The following is a 16,091-nucleotide window of genomic DNA, read 5'->3' on the forward strand; positions in this document are numbered from 1 at the left end:
TTCTCTTCACCAATTGAAATTTTATGCATTTTCAAATTCTGCAGTAAATGCTGCCTTCTCAGGGAAGCCTTTTCTGAATGTCCTAGTAGGAATTTGACTCTCCTTGGTACTCCCCTACCACATTGTTTAGTTCATGTTGGCACTTGACATAAATGCTATTTACAATGAATCATATTATTTATGGATGTGCCTATGTCTCTAGGGTGTAAGCTTTTCTTTTAAATCCTCACTGAAGATATTTTTTTTCATGGGGCTTTTCAGAGAGAGTGGAAGAAAGAGAAAAAGAAAGAGAGAAACTTCAATGTGAGAGAGATACATTGGTTACCTCCCACATGTGCCCCTCACTTTTTTTTAATACTCCTCACTGAAGGATATCTTTCTATTGATTTGAGAGAGAGGAAGGGAGAGGAAGAGAGAGGGAAACATCGATGTGAAAAAGAAACATTGATAGGTTGCCTCCCATACTGGGGATTGAACCAGCAACCTGGGTATGTGCCCTGACCGGGAATTGAACCCTCGACCTTTCAGTATACAGGACAAGGCTCCAACTGACTGAGCCACACCAGCCAGGCACCTCTGCCTTGCTTTTAACACACAGATTACCATATGCTATTGTTACAAATAGAAAACAATCAGTTTTGTATATCCTTATGATGACTAAGTCGTATTTCTACTAAAACAACCATTTTCTTAAGTTGTGTTTTGTTACTGGAAGTATCGTATGGGTGAAATCAATAGCCAAGTTCTGTATTTTATAATTTATTTCATTAATATAAAGCAAGATATATGAGAATCAGAAAATATCAACTCTGTAGAATTATTTTGAATTAATAAGGCTGCAGAAATTTATTTTTGTTCCATTGGTCTTGCTGACCAACTGCCAGTTCTGTGTTTTTACCTCTAAGTTACAGTCTAAATTAACTTCTATCTTCATTTGTTACTTCCCATTTTACTAAGGTAGGATATATCTTTGGAGGAAATCTCAAATTTTTAAAAAATTAAAACATACCTTTTTCCTACAATCAGGCATCTCCAGCTATTATAATGATCAGTGTGGGATCTAATGCATTGAACTGATGTGTACTTGTTTTTGTGGACATTGTGAGGAAAACCCCAAATTGCCTTTTTGTGGCTCATTCTACTGATGTATAGTAAAGATACTGAGTTTTTAAATTTAGAAATCATGTGTCATTTAATAAACTCAAACTGTACAATTGGTATATGAAAAGACTAGTTTTGATTTATGTCTTTTTTCTTCTAGGACAAGTATTCAGAAACCCTCTCATCAAAGAAATTTCTCGAAAATGCTTATGTTCTGGCAGTTCTTCTTTTTTTGGCCCTTATTCTGCAAAGGACATTTTTGCAGGCTTCCTACTATGTAACCATTGAGACCGGCATTAACCTCCGTGGAGCCCTGCTGGTATGTACAAGCTTCAAATGATCTTTGGTTCTTTAAAGTTCCATATGCCATCCAGTGACAGGGAGGGTAGCGGCTTCAGTTTTGTTTTTGCATGTCATTTTCACTTTGATGTTATGACATCAACACTTCTAGGACCTACTTAATAAAAGAAACATAGAGCTAATTAATAAACCCATTGGATTAAAAATAACTTACAATAATATGACAAGAAAAATATTTTGAAATCATGCATTTGCTTATCTCTGTTTCTATTTGTTCTAGGGCTTATGTTTAAATTTGAATATATGTTTTGATTACATCACTAGAAAAACTAACTTTGTAATTAGTTGAGGGCTAAAAGTAACTATGCTGAAATGAAAAAATGGTTGATTTAAGATTGCATTATAGTTTTTTCCCCTTTTAAAAAATGTTTTTAATGTTATTTTTTAATGGAAATAAATAAGCATAGTGTTGATTATTAAATTTAGAGCTTCAAGTACATTTTCTTTTCTTTCGCAGGCCATGATATACAATAAAATCCTTAGGCTCTCTACATCTAATTTATCCATGGGTGAGATGACCCTGGGACAGATCAATAACTTGGTTGCCATTGAAACCAATCAACTCATGTGGTTCTTGTTCCTGTGTCCCAACCTATGGGCTATGCCTGTTCAGGTAGATCATTATAAGTAAGATTCTCACTTACAGAGGAAATAAAACAAGTGTAAGATATTTATCTCAATAAAGCGTAAACTTTTCGAATGTGCTAATGTTACCTTTCTTGTAAAGAAGGAAGCTGGGACTCAGAAATGCTATGACATAGTTTAAGGAAAAGGGTTTTGGAATTATATTGCTTAAATTCAAATATTTGCTCTCTCCCATTTTTGCACAAGTATTTAATCCCTCAAAACATTAGTTTTCATAACTGTAAAATGTTAATGATAATAGCATCTCCCTCATAGAGTCGTTAGAATTGTCAAGACTAAATAAGTTAATACGTGTACAGCATTTAGCACAGTGCCTAACATGTCGTGGGCCCTCAGGAATTGTTAGTTACTATTATAGCCTAAGTTTATGCAAGTCACAGAGCCAGGGCTCGACCCCTTTCATTTTCACAAACTCTCTTATAGCATTTCTAAACTAGAGCAATTACTTTAATCCATTACGTAGTTTCAATAGCTGATACATTATAAAATGCCAAGCTTTATAAGGTAGTAGGAACACCAACAAGCTGTAGGGCTATTTAGCTATTTCCAATGGAATATAGCATTTTAGTAAAGACACTGTTTTTTCCCCCCTCGTTGGGTAAAAATGGCAAAAGAAATGTATTGTTTTCTGTGCGACACTGAATATTTTTAATTATCTCAAGTTTTGGATCCTGTAAACAGAGCTTAAACTGTAGATTTTACTCAAAGCAGTTTGTCGTCTATGTCCCTGTGTACCCCATTTAGTAAAGTACCTAAAATAATAAAGAAAATATGGTAGTTTTTATATTTATTGTTTGCTTTTTATTTTGTAATGGAAATCCAAGTCAAATAAAAGTGTGTATTAATGCACAGAGTTTGGCATGAGGTAAGATATAAAATATGCTTTGTCTCATCAAGATGTACTAATACACGGGTCAGCTGCGTACATGGTATAATTTAGTGCACCGAAAATTCCAGGCTATCTCCGAATGACTGCACTGTGGATGACCTTAAGGAAATTTTTGTTTTGATTGGAATTCCCAAAGAGGCTAATTGGTTAGGCAGTGAGCATGTTCCATTGCCTCCAGAAGGCCATAATAAGCTGTTATCATTGGCATATAGGATGAGTTAAATGCTTTAACTGCTTGGATACAGTCCATTAGTTGACATTTAGCGCCAGAAAAAGCTGAACTACTGGGAAAAAAATTTTCAGGAAAAAAGTAAAGTAAGAAGAGGAAAGTGACAGACCAGAGAGGGTGGGCTAAGTGAGTCTGCCCTGCGTTCTGGGAAATAAACTTAACATGGGCAGTGAGATAAGATGGGGCACCAACTTTAGTGTCTTCGGTTTTACTTAGTCCTGGGCCTCTTTTCATTAAACGTACTCACATTATGATACGGCCCCTATCTTGGAAAGCTAGTACATTTCCTCCCACCTTGGAAAGATAGTACATTTCCAAGAGAATAAGGAATGTCAAATTTATGGTGAGTGACAACATTTTCAAGAAGTTTCATGTTCTTTTAAAAATTTGAAGACTGCTTTTGTAGGCCAGAAGCATCATGAGACCGCTATGCAACTTCATGCAATAAATTGGTTTGACACCAGTTGCACAGATCACCATACTAAAAATAAATTCCTGCTACTTAGCTTTCCCCAAATAAATCACGGTAAAACCCATTGTCACAGTTGAGTTAACTTCCAAATAAACTTAATAATTAGAAATATTGTATTTTCACTTAAAAATATTTCCTTTCCTACAGTGGTCCCCAAGCCCTCATTCATTTCCCCTTTCCTATGTGTTTCCTTCCTAGATCATAATGGGAGTGATTCTGCTCTATAATTTACTTGGATTAAGCGCATTGGTTGGGGCAGCTGTCATTGTGCTCCTTGCGCCAATTCAGTACTTCATTGCTACAAAGTTGGCAGAGGCTCAAAAGAGCACTCTTGTAAGTAACATCTTTTGGAAACTTTATTAGGAAAATCTAATGCTGTTTGCTTTTTTAAATATAGGAAATGAGTACATACCTCTCAGGATTATTTGGAAATCATTATATTTCATTTCAATTCTTGGGCATGAATATGTGTTTTCTGTATTACAACATAATTTTTAAAAGTGGATTGAAATTTAAGACCTGATGATTTTAGACTCAAAATACCAGAATCACAGTTGTGGATGTTTTTAAGTGCCATGAGGTGATGAAGCTTTGGATCTTCTTCTAGATCACTTGCCTAGAGAATACACTTAAGTGTACTTTGAGGCCATTGGAGGTCAGTCATTGACGTGGGAGAAATGGAGCAAGAAACAAATAAAGGATCAGGTTTAGTGTTTCTGAAATTCAATTTCCATAGAGTTGAATCAAACCACGAGATGATCTATGGAGTTCCACTGAAATGTTTCAGTGGCAGCTGTTCTAACTGAATATGTTCATGGTCAACTTAGCAAGCAAGAAAAAGCCAAAGTATTGACTCTTTCTGGCTTCAGTTTGCCATGAAATCACTTTATTTGAGCAAGAATTGGCTTCTTTTAAAGAAATATTTGCAAATAATAAAGTTGTTGACAGCATGTTTAGAAATAAGGTTTGATTAAATATGAGCAAGGCTGTCTATCTGTAAATCAGGCATAAAATGTAGGGATGATGCCACTGATGGAATGGTTTCCCAAGTTGGTGTTTCTACTGTGACTAGCAAGTTGCATGTCACACAAGTGATTTTTATCACTTGTTTTTCTGCTGCTTCTGGTGAGGTTCCTCATTATTTTTGTCTGAGCCTTCCACCCTGTCTGCTTCAGGACATAAATACAGAAAGATGTGGAAGAGGGCACAAAGTGGAGACATGACCATCCTCAATCACCTTTCACTTGGCCTTTCACACTGTGCTCATTCACGCATTCACAGCCATTTGATAGGCACTTAAGACCCTGACGAGACAAAAGGATGGGTAAAAAACAGGTTATTTTTCTACTTTTGCTTCCTTCCAGCTACCTTTTGCCACTTTACAAACACTTTTATAGTTGACAGATCATATTGTGCCTTACTAGTCATTCTAACTAGATATTTGGTCTTAGAGGAGGCAGAAACAGTTGAGGTTTTTGCATCTGCTACAAATCTCTCTACAGTTGTTCCAAGTCGATAGTAATTAGTAATTCTAACTTAGGCCTTAAACAAGAGCTTATAAAGAAGTATGTAGAAATCTCTTGAAGCTAAAGATAATAGGCTTGGTTTCAAACACTGTGTTCTGAAGACAATGTGAACACACACAACACTGTACCCTCACATTCCCAAATGAGAAGCCAACTACCTTTTCTTAAATTCATTGTTTTTCTTCTAAGTATGAGAGAGGGTGCTGAGAGGAGAATGAAATGATTTAGATATTAAAAGGAAGCCATGGGAAGTCTCTTTATCACTTCCCTAACGGTATGTGTACATTACCAGTAGACATTCAAGAAAATCATGTCAAACTTAAGAAACTGCTTTTATGATAAAAGCACAGGTGGGAAACGTCTTCCCCTCGGGCCCTACATGGCCGAAATCATTCGGTCTGGCCCTGACAAGGCAACTGCAGGCGGGACTTGAAATTCCATAAATCTAGGAGCTTTTTTCATAGCTAATTTTTAAGTTGATCATTTTGTATGGCCTGTTATAAATGATATAAATATCCAAATGGCCCTTGGCAGAAAAAAGTTTCCCCACCAAACCAACAGATATATAAACGTTTTTAGGTGATAGAAATTTGAGGTCATCTCATTCGACTCTTCATTGTAAAGTTGGAGCCTGAAGCACTGAGAGTTTACTTTTCCCAGGTGTTTCACAGCCATGATTAGTGGGAGAGCCAAGCATGGCCGTGCTTCTATGATTCACTTGGATGTAGCTTGCATTATGTTTGTTCTTGTTTTGTTTTATAGGATTATTCCACTGAGAGACTGAAGAAAACAAATGAAATATTGAAAGGCATCAAACTTCTTAAATTGTATGCCTGGGAGCACATCTTTTGCAAAAGTGTAGAAGAAACAAGAATGAAAGAACTATCCAGTCTCAAAACCTTTGCGCTTTATACATCACTCTCTAGTAAGTTGCTGTTGTTCTACGGACCACCAAAAAAAAAGAAAAAAGTCTGTTTCATTTAGGTTGTGATCATTGAGACATTCTAGTAATCAGAGGAAGCCCATTTATTTTCTATATATGTACTGTCCAATAGCCACTGGCCACATGACTAATTGAAATTCAAGAGTAAGGTTAGCACAGGCTTAGAGTCAAGTAAACCTGAATTTGATTCTTTATGAGCTGTGGGCCTTTGCCATGTTACTTTACATCTGAAATCCTGAGCTTCTTCATCTGTAAAATGAGGATGGTGATGGTAGTAGTAGGGGTGTTGAAACCCTCTTCTCAGTTACAGTGGGGATGGATTGGGTTTTCAGTAAAAATTTGTGTATATAAAGTCATTTGACTATATTTACTATTGATCTTCTTATTCCCAAAGATCTTTAACAATTATCTGCAGTTGTCTTACCTGTCTCTTTGGAGCTTATGATGTTTTATTTTCTTAAAGGTTGTATTTGAAATACCATTTTTGAAAATTGAGGAGAAAAAAAAGGTCAACATTGCCAAGTGAAAGGAGCCAAACTACATTCATATAAAACCTTCTTTTCCAATACATTTTTAAGAGCTTTTAAATACAGAGCACTTTTATCCTCAACTCTGATTTTAAAAAAAACAGTTGTTACAAAATATTGTTGTTGTTTTCTGAAGGACTAACACTGAGTATTCTCAAGAATAATGAGTTTATGTTAGTACAATTCTTATGAACTTAGCCAAAATACTCCCACTAATATTCAGTTTGGTTTGTGTGTCAGTTTTGCTCATCTCTATTGTCCCCAAGACTTTTAACATCTTAAAGTTTGGGATGTTTATAAATTGTTTCCTCTTGAATTCTAAACCAATTTTTGGAGATTATAAACACTACATTTGTGAAATGGATCTGGAGAAAATGTTTGGTATATATAGCTCATTTATTCTAGCCCCAATGCTTTACAAAGGAAATGGGGATGAGATTTATCTTCCAGCTATTACCACTACTAATATGGTGTCAAAATTCTAGAAGATGGAATGATTGGTTATCCACTTACATATATAACAGTACTCTAAGCTGGTGACTCCCGCAATACATTCCTTTCTGCAGTGGACTGAAATTCTCATAGGGTGATGAATGTAGCCAGAAATAATGATCAGGATGATGATGAAACTACTACTACTACTAATAATAATAACAAAAACCTATTCAGATACTTAACCAATTATTGCCATAAGTGGCTTTGCATATACCATCTCATTTAATCCTCACAACAGCCCAATGACTTGGATTCTATTATTAACTCCATTTTAGAAATTTAAAGATTGAGCTGGAGAGAGCTTAAGTAACTTGAACTTCCCCCAAATCATCCAGCCACTAAAAAGCAGAAGTGGATTGCTAACCCAATTTGTCTCCAGACATGAGATTTGGGTTGGTTTTTGAAAGTCAGATAAAAATGAGAGGGGACAGAGAGGTCATAATAGGGGAGGAAAAAAAGAAGTCATGAAGGTAAAAATACATGATGATGTACTTATGATAGGCAGTGGGAATTCTTGAGTCAGTGGTGAAAAGTTCCAGTGAAACCACTTTCAAGTTTTATGACTTGGTTAAGTACTGTGTTCTTGGTGGTTAAGAGCTTGAACTAAGACATGTCTGGACCTGCCAAAGCGCAAGCTAATTCTGTGTACAGTGAGTGGTAAGGATAGTTCATGAGAGCGGATCATGAGAGCAATGATGGCTTTGGGGTGGACACCCTCCTGAGTGTTAATTAAGAAAACTAAGTTCTAGTTTGCACTCTGCTATTGCCTGGCTCTGTTAACAACAATTGATTTAATCTTTTGGTCCTCACTCCTTAAAGTGCTGTAGTTTATAGAAAATATAATTACAAATCATCAACTTGGATTTATTTTTACTATGGCTTCCAAATGCTAGTATTTTAGCCTAAAATATGACTATTCCTTGTTTCAGTTATGCATATCATGCTTATCAAATGATAGTGCAATATATTCCTGCAGAGATATTTAAATAAACAGAGCGTCCTGGATATGAAGTTTTTTTATTAAGCAAAAGGCCTATGAGTGAAAATTAACATCACTGCTGGAGAACTTGAAATGATGTCAAATTCTTGTTTTTAATCTGTATAATGACCCAATTTTCATGTTTATATCTTGTAGACCAAACAAAATATAGATTGTAAATACTCTCAACATTTGTTAAATTCTAATAATTTGCATCCTTAAAGGATTATTTTATATAAAATTTTGCTGTTTTTAACATTTTCTGGTTAAGACTAATATGTAGGAACTTACGCAACTGCGAACAAGGAAATACCAACTGGGAAATATTTGGGGACTCCAGACAAGATGTTATCTAATGCACTTGGTCCTTTTTGTCTTCAAGGAAAGTTAAAGTAATAATAGATGATTAATTAAACTTACTGAAAATGTTTCACAGTTCACTGAATCTAATGTATTTTATTTCTTTTCACAGTCTTCATGAATGCAGCAATTCCTATAGCAGCTGTTCTTGCTGTAAGACACTTTTTCTTTAGACATAGAACAAAGTCAGTGTTTAGAAATGATTTATGAACAAGAATATGTGGGTGGAATTAATGTTACCTCACCTGTGCCAGTTTTGTTTTTGCAGTCTTCATTGCAATAGTACTAATCCAGGGCTTCTTAACTGTGGCACTATCTACATTTTTGGCTCAGATAATTCTTTGCTGTAAGGGCATTAGTATGTGTAGCAGCATTCCTGGCTTCTACCTATTAGATGCCATTGGAATCCTCCTCACTCAAGTCATGACAATCAAAAATATCCCCAGACATTGCCACATATGCCCTGGGAGCAACTTTATCAGTAGTTGAGAACTAACTGTTCTGATCTCCATGACCTGGTTTCTGGACATTCTTAGAACAAGTGTTAGTTCAACATCCAGAATATGTTAAATGATGTATTGTATTTGAAACTTAAATTACAGACCCAGGAACTAATATTATATTTAGAAATGTAAATAAATCTGCATTGGACACCAATGTTAGCAGTTCTAGTAAAGGTCCACAATAAGGACCTGAAAACAATGGAACTCTCTTTTTGTTAGAAAATTTAGTGTTGATTGCAAAGATCCTGGCTGGTTTCTCTTCATGTTCTCCTTCCAACTCAGTAATTTAACAGAAGTCAGTTATCTAATCTGTAAACAGAATCTGTTTTGCCCTTCTCACATGTTTGCTGCTAGAATGGATGAAAACCATTAAGTATTCCACCAATAACAAGTATGATTTTTCTTAGGGAGTAATTTGGGTGAAGTAATTGTTTTCATAGTTGCAGTGGACATATTGTCATAGCAGAATAGGTTAGGCTTGTAAAATTGAATGTAAGCATTTGTGAAACTTGCTCCAACTTTCTCTAAAGAAATCCTTTCTTTGAACAGACATTTGTGACCCACGCATATACCAGTGGGAACAATCTAAAACCTGCAGAGGCCTTTGCTTCACTCTCTCTCTTTCATATCCTGGTCACTCCATTGTTCCTGCTCTCCACAGTGGTCAGATTTGCAGTCAAAGCCATCATAAGGTATGCATTGCAATGTCTACAATTCTTGGCTTGGTTATAAAAATAATATGTGCTCATGGTAGTAAATTTGAAAAAGTATAGAAGGAACAGTAAAATCACTGTCCAGAGATATCCATTGTTAAAATTTTTGGTATGCTACCTTTCAGTATTTTATTTCCTATAAAAATACTTATTCTAGAATAAAAATTTGAATTTATTCAGCTTTCGACTCCTGTTTTACTTATTGGTTTTATTATTTTCTCCCTCATTTAGATCATAACCCATGATGTTTACTGGCTATGTGATATTCCGTTGTTTGGAAGTATTATAATTTACTTAATCACTATCTGTTTATTGGACATTTAGAATGTTATGTTCTCTCCCTAACATAAATAATATATACAACATTGAGATAAACATCTTTGTTTACCTTTAAACTTTTCTCTGATTATTTTCTTGTTAGATTTTTAGAATTGGGAATACTAGTTATAATCGTAAGCACATTTTTAAGGTCCTTGATGAATGTGGCTATGTTGTTTTCCATTGAAGGAGTAGCAGGTCAAAAGGTGGACACATTTTTCAGATTTTTTAACAATGTGGTCATATTTTCCAGTGAAGCTGCATCAGTTTATGTTTTCACCAACATTAACATATCACATCATAACCTCAAAAAAATTTTTTTCCAAGCTCAGTTTCTGCAAATGGAAAGACTTGATAAAATCACTTAATTTTGTTCATTTTAAATATGCTTCTGTAGTATTTCTAACCAGTGTAGAATTTGTCTCAGACTCACAATTTCCCATAAGGCACAACTATAAAAATAGATGTGATATGATAATGACAATCTCCCCACCATTTTTACTTGTATCATATAATAAATGTGTTACCAAACTATATGTTATAAAGCTGTTATAAAGCACTGTATGTGTCATAATCTACCATGTATGAATCTTATTATAACAAGGCAGTCTTCAAGTCGTATTTTGCTTTTTGCTATATGATCTTACAAACTTTATAAAACATCAGCATGTTATATCTGGCCTTTGAAAGAAATGCCAAGATGTTGCACCACTGAAGGAAAATGGGAAAACTGAGGTTTTAAATAGACAAAGCATGGTGTTGCCATTGATAGCAATGTAGAACATCTTTTGTAAGGTCTTTTAAAATGAGCTAATTTTCTCAAAGTCTATGTATTACTAAGAAAACTAATATTTAATATTTAAAATATTATAATCTTGAGTTTTAGGCAATAGTTTATATTGGCTTAAAGACATCTTAATACCAAATAACTTTCAAATGCATAAATATTGTCTTATTCTAAAACAAGTTCTGATAGGTTACAATGGTATCCTAACATGATTTCAATCCTGTTCTGTAAGATATGAAATTAGGAATCAATTCTGGAGCTGAGTTTAAAGCTCAGGCCCTCTGGCCTCCTCTGCTCTCATTTTCTTTTCTTATTGTTCTGCCTTCTGAAGCACTTGTACAGATCACTGACTGATTTTTGTAGCACCACTTCCAAATTAGGCAGTGCTCTGGAAGGGAAGCTAGTTCAAACAATAAAATTGATAAATGGCCAGAGTCTGCTATTTTGGTCCTTATTTTCATTTTCTCCATTTAATAGCTGTCCCTCTCATGGTCGCATTTTAAATTGAAATTTGACTGTGCATTTTAAATTGAAATTTGACTATCTACAGGTGAAGATAGAAAGCAGTTGTTAACTTATACCAGATAACGCCTCTGAAATCAGGAGGTTACACCAAAAGGATGTTAAGAGTTGATATGAAAAACAAAACAAAAATAAAAAAATCTAGGGGTGTCCTCAAGTCTATTGTATACAATCCTGCTATAGTAAACCCTGGCAATTTTGAGAGTGGATAATATTTCCTCTACATTTCTGCACAGCACTCTCTCTTCCTCATGTCCCAGGGAAAAGGCATTTGCCAGTTTGATAAAGACCAGTTTGTTTTCAAGGCTCAGCTCCAGCTTTCCCAAGCCATAGGCCAAATGGAATCAGCTTACAAAAACTTGCGTCTCTAAAATGAGTTTCCGTGGTTGCTTTGTGGGTCCTACAGAGATGAGCGGTCGACAGAGGCGGCCAGTGCTTTTCCCCGCTGGGTGCTGGTTCTGGGAACCCAACTGAGTGTTTTCCCATTGTTGCCTGGGCTCGGCACAGCTTCTGTGCCTGGGAACCCGTGACCAGTCTTGGATGCCAGTTGGCCCACAGCGAGTTGAGCAGCCTGTTTATAATCGGAGACTCTGGTCAGCTGATTTTGAAACCTCGTCTTTAGGACTGTGGAAGTCATAAGTTCTTCGCTGCGCTCTTAAATGCGATCAGAAATTCTGGGGGTTAGAATGGAGTGCAGCCAACTCCCCATTTGTGTTATATGTGCGTGTAGGAGACTTGGAAAGTCTCTACTATAGGAAATTTCCATACCACGTAAAATTATTTGCTATGGGAAAGTTCTATGCTTTCTTTCAGAAATGTTTAGTTTGTTAGATAAAATTCCTTCAGATTGCTTAATGGGTGGGACCCCATGTATACACAGAATAAAATGGAAGAAAGGAAGTTATGTTTCAGGTTATTTCCTCATAACCCCAGGACTCCACACCATTTGAGTTTTCTGGACATTTTATAACGATGTGTTCCAGTCTAAGTTTGCAAAAAGCAGAGTGAAATATGAAGAAAAGTCAGCAAAGTCACTGCTATCTAAAATGAAATACTTGAATGAGAGCAATTTTTCAGGGTGCTTGCCTCAGTTCTCCACTTTGGTTTATTTCTAAGGAAATAATTTATGTGTTTTGCTTTTCTGGAGGAGAATGTAAGTTGATATGTTATATCCTTCATAAATAATTTGAGTTCAGGTTTCTGTTATTTGAGGTATAACGCAGCATCTATGTCCAACGATGTTATTTGCCAAGGGAAAAATGTGCAAACCGAATCCTCTGTTTTGTTGGAAAATAACTTCGTGTCCTTTCTCTCATGTACCTCCCAAAGGAATGTATGCTTGGCTCGTCTATTGCAATTATTTTCAATCAAGTAAATTGTTACTGATATTTATCGTAGAGCAGGCGTATACTTTGACCTGGTCTCTGCTTACAAAAATTTTGTAGTTCCTAAAAGAAAAATATGTAACTGTCAGCAACAAAAAAAGTTGCTCCCAACTAATGTGATACCTGGACAAGATGTCTAAATACACAAAGTGAAACTTGAAAAGTGAGAAAATAACAAGTGTAATTAAAACCTTAAATATGTTTGTAAGTTATCTAAATATATGAGAGATTAATAAAATACTGACCTATAAAGGTAATGGAGGCAGGATAGCAAATTGATTGGTCTCAAATATACCTGCTTTTAAATCCTGGCACTGCCATGGAGAACTCATTGTTGAACCTCAAACACATTAGTTAGTGTCTCTATAGCTCAGCTTCCTCATTTATCAAATGAGCACACTAATAGGTCCTACTTATGGGAGTTGAGAGAATGAAATAATGCATGTAAAGTACCCAGCACATTGCCTAAATATTTTAGGTATTTTTAAAATCTCCATTTTACTTATTTACCGCCATTTTTCTTATCTTCATTCCATACCGCAGAGAGATATCTCTGTAGGTCTACATGCATGTTAACACTGTAGGGACATTGCTAGGCACTGGGGGTTGCAAAGAGGAAAGGTAGCATGAAATCCACAAGGAGTCCATAGTCTAGTTGCAGAGACCAGGAGAGGAAACTAATATCAATGCAATGCCTTATACTATTATAGGGCTCTACACAGAATGTCATGGACTCCTATATGGGGATCACTGAAGCTCCTCAAGAGAGGAGGCAGGCAGTCTGGTCAGTGAGGCTTTAAAGGAGGTGGAGGACCCTTCATAGGATCTTAAAAAATTAGTAGGACTTTGTTATTTGAAGAAAAGGGGAAAACATGTTCTATGTGAGGGAGCAACGTATGCAAGGGGAAAGGGTGAATAAGTAGGTGAGAGATCTCAGTACATTCAGGAGATGAAAGTGGTTGAGTACAGTTGCACAAAGGACTGATGTGGAAAGAGTCAGGAGATGAAGCTGGAGAGTAAAATTGGTGATCAACTTGTAGGTGATGCTAAGGATGCTGAAAGGCAAGCGGTGTCATTTGTTATTTTAGAGAGAGAATTGCACGAACAGATTTGGATTTTAAAAATATAACCCTGGCAGCATGGTGGAAATTACTTCACCCTTGGTCAGGATTCATGCATTGTTCATAATTGTTTTCCCTCTGATTTCTGAAAGGACTTCATATGAACAGGAAATGCTTTTTGTATTACCCATTTATTCATTCACTAGACATTTCTTAAGGAATCACTATGTTCTATCTTTGGCATTAGGCTAGATTCTGAAGATGAAAATCTTTGCTGTTAAGGTGTTCACAGATTAGTGGGAGAGATAGACAGTAAATAAGCAATGACAAAATAGCAGTGCAGGGAACCCTCAGCCAGAGAGCCTAGAATAATGGGGACAGAGGAGGGGAAAGGAAGGAGCAGGTTAGAGAAGAGCTGATATTGGGGTACTCCAGGGTTCATTGTAACTGGAGTTCTAAAGTGGGGTGTTATAAAGAGAAAAGAAAGTTCTCCCCATGTCCCAGTATGCTGAGAGACCGTTGTTTCTTAATGTGCAGCAAGAATGGGGCTCATTAATTCCATAAAAGCTTTGGCAAGATTTGCACATGTACTAGAGAAGTAACATGGAGAATCGAATCAACCAACTTTACTTAAATGTTTGAACCATTGATTATCCCTTCATTGATTTATTCAACAAACATTCATTGAGTAATGTGTGCAAGGACTTAGAGTTATCAAGGCAAATGAGCTTGGCCCTGTACTTTCTTTTGTGTGCAAAGACACAGTGTGAGATTGTTCGAGGTAACCTTTGATTGATGAAGCTGTGCTCCTTAAAATCCAGTTTCTTCAAGACATAAGAACAGAATGACAATTAAAATCTATAAAAGTAAAGAAGGTCTTTTACTACTATGTTTAAGATAGATCTTAAAAATTCACATCACAAGAAAATAATTTTTGTAACTATATGATGATGGATGTAACTAGATTTGTGTGATGATTTTTAAATACATACAAATATCAGATCATCATGTTGTACACCTGAATCTAATATAATGTTATAGGTCAATTATTCCTCAATAGAAAAAGTAAAGACGGAATAACTGCTATTTAAGATGACTAAAATGCCATTGCATAGGCATTTCTAATAGTGTCTTTCAAGTCTGTAAGGTCAGGCTTTATTGCAGATTCAAAAAAAGTACATAAACTGAAGCTCTCCTTTTTTTCTTTTTTTGGGAGTCTGAAATTCTTTTTTTAATTGCAGTAAAATGCATAATGTAAATTCACCACTTAAACCATTTCAGGTGTACAGTTCAGTGGCATTAAGTACATTTACACTATTGTGCAAGCATCACCACAGTCCATCTCCAGATGTTTTTACCTTCTCAAATCATAACTCTATACCCTTTAATAGTAGCTTTCCATTTACCTCCTCTCCCAGTCCCTAGTAACCACCGCTGACTTTCTGTCTCTCTGAATATGACTATCCTAGGTATCTCATATACGTGGAATCATACAACGTGTGTGTGTGTGTGTGTGTGAGACACTGTGCTTATTTTACTTAGTATAATGTCTTCAGGGTTCGTCCATGTTATTATAACACTAATATGTTAAAGTGAGTCAAAAATTCCAGAACCATGGTCCAGCCATTATGGAAAACAGTATGGCGGTTCCTCAAAAAATTAAACAAAGGATCATCACCTAGTGCAGCTTCTGGGCATATACCCAAAAGAATTGAAAGTAGGGACTTGAATAGGAATTTGCACACCTGTGTTCCTAGCAGCATGATTCACAGTAGCCAAAAAGTGGAAACAGTCAAGTGCCCATCAATGGATGAATAAATAAACAAAACGTGGCATTTACATACAATGGAATGTTATTCAGCTGGAGCTCTTCTTAAGCAGTTATCATCTCTTTTTAGGTCCCTGCAAATATAATTTGGAAGCTAATAGATTGCTCCAATGAATTTTACCTACCTTTATGTTTTCACTGAAAGGAAACAGTTTCTATGGCACGTAAGGGTAAAGGGCTTAAAGGTCATGGGCAACAGACAACTACGTTTACTTTTCTTCATTTTATTAGTCTGTCACAAAATCAAACTAGTCAGACCTATCTGGAGGCAATTAGCTTGACTACAAGTTCAAATGGGGAAAAAAATTAAAGAAACCTTTGTTCCAAATATATATTTTTTAGTTTCCTATCAAAGGCAATATTTCCCCTGTGGTTGCTGCGTGAGCCAAGCCAGTGTGTCCCTTTCTAGAATGCCGAAAGGAACATTTCTTTTGCAACTTTACAGAAT

At 35.9% G+C, this 16,091-nt stretch overlaps 1 protein-coding gene across 1 annotated transcript in view; it reads left to right on the forward strand.

The window, feature by feature from the left end:
- The window catches only part of ABCC9 (ATP binding cassette subfamily C member 9), a 106,593-nt gene that overhangs the window by 21,210 nt on the left and 69,292 nt on the right, over positions 1-16,091 (forward strand). Inside the window, exons 9-14 of the mRNA XM_016197400.2 lie at positions 1,262-1,420; positions 1,919-2,074; positions 3,895-4,029; positions 5,985-6,147; positions 8,639-8,679; positions 9,579-9,721. Of these exons, the coding sequence (XP_016052886.1) occupies positions 1,262-1,420; positions 1,919-2,074; positions 3,895-4,029; positions 5,985-6,147; positions 8,639-8,679; positions 9,579-9,721 (797 nt within the window). The remainder of the gene's footprint in view (positions 1-1,261; positions 1,421-1,918; positions 2,075-3,894; positions 4,030-5,984; positions 6,148-8,638; positions 8,680-9,578; positions 9,722-16,091) is intronic.

The sequence above is a fragment of the Miniopterus natalensis genome, chromosome 2 (assembly GCF_054644295.1).
Source record: "Miniopterus natalensis isolate mMinNat1 chromosome 2, mMinNat1.hap1, whole genome shotgun sequence".
NCBI lineage: Eukaryota > Metazoa > Chordata > Mammalia > Chiroptera > Miniopteridae > Miniopterus > Miniopterus natalensis.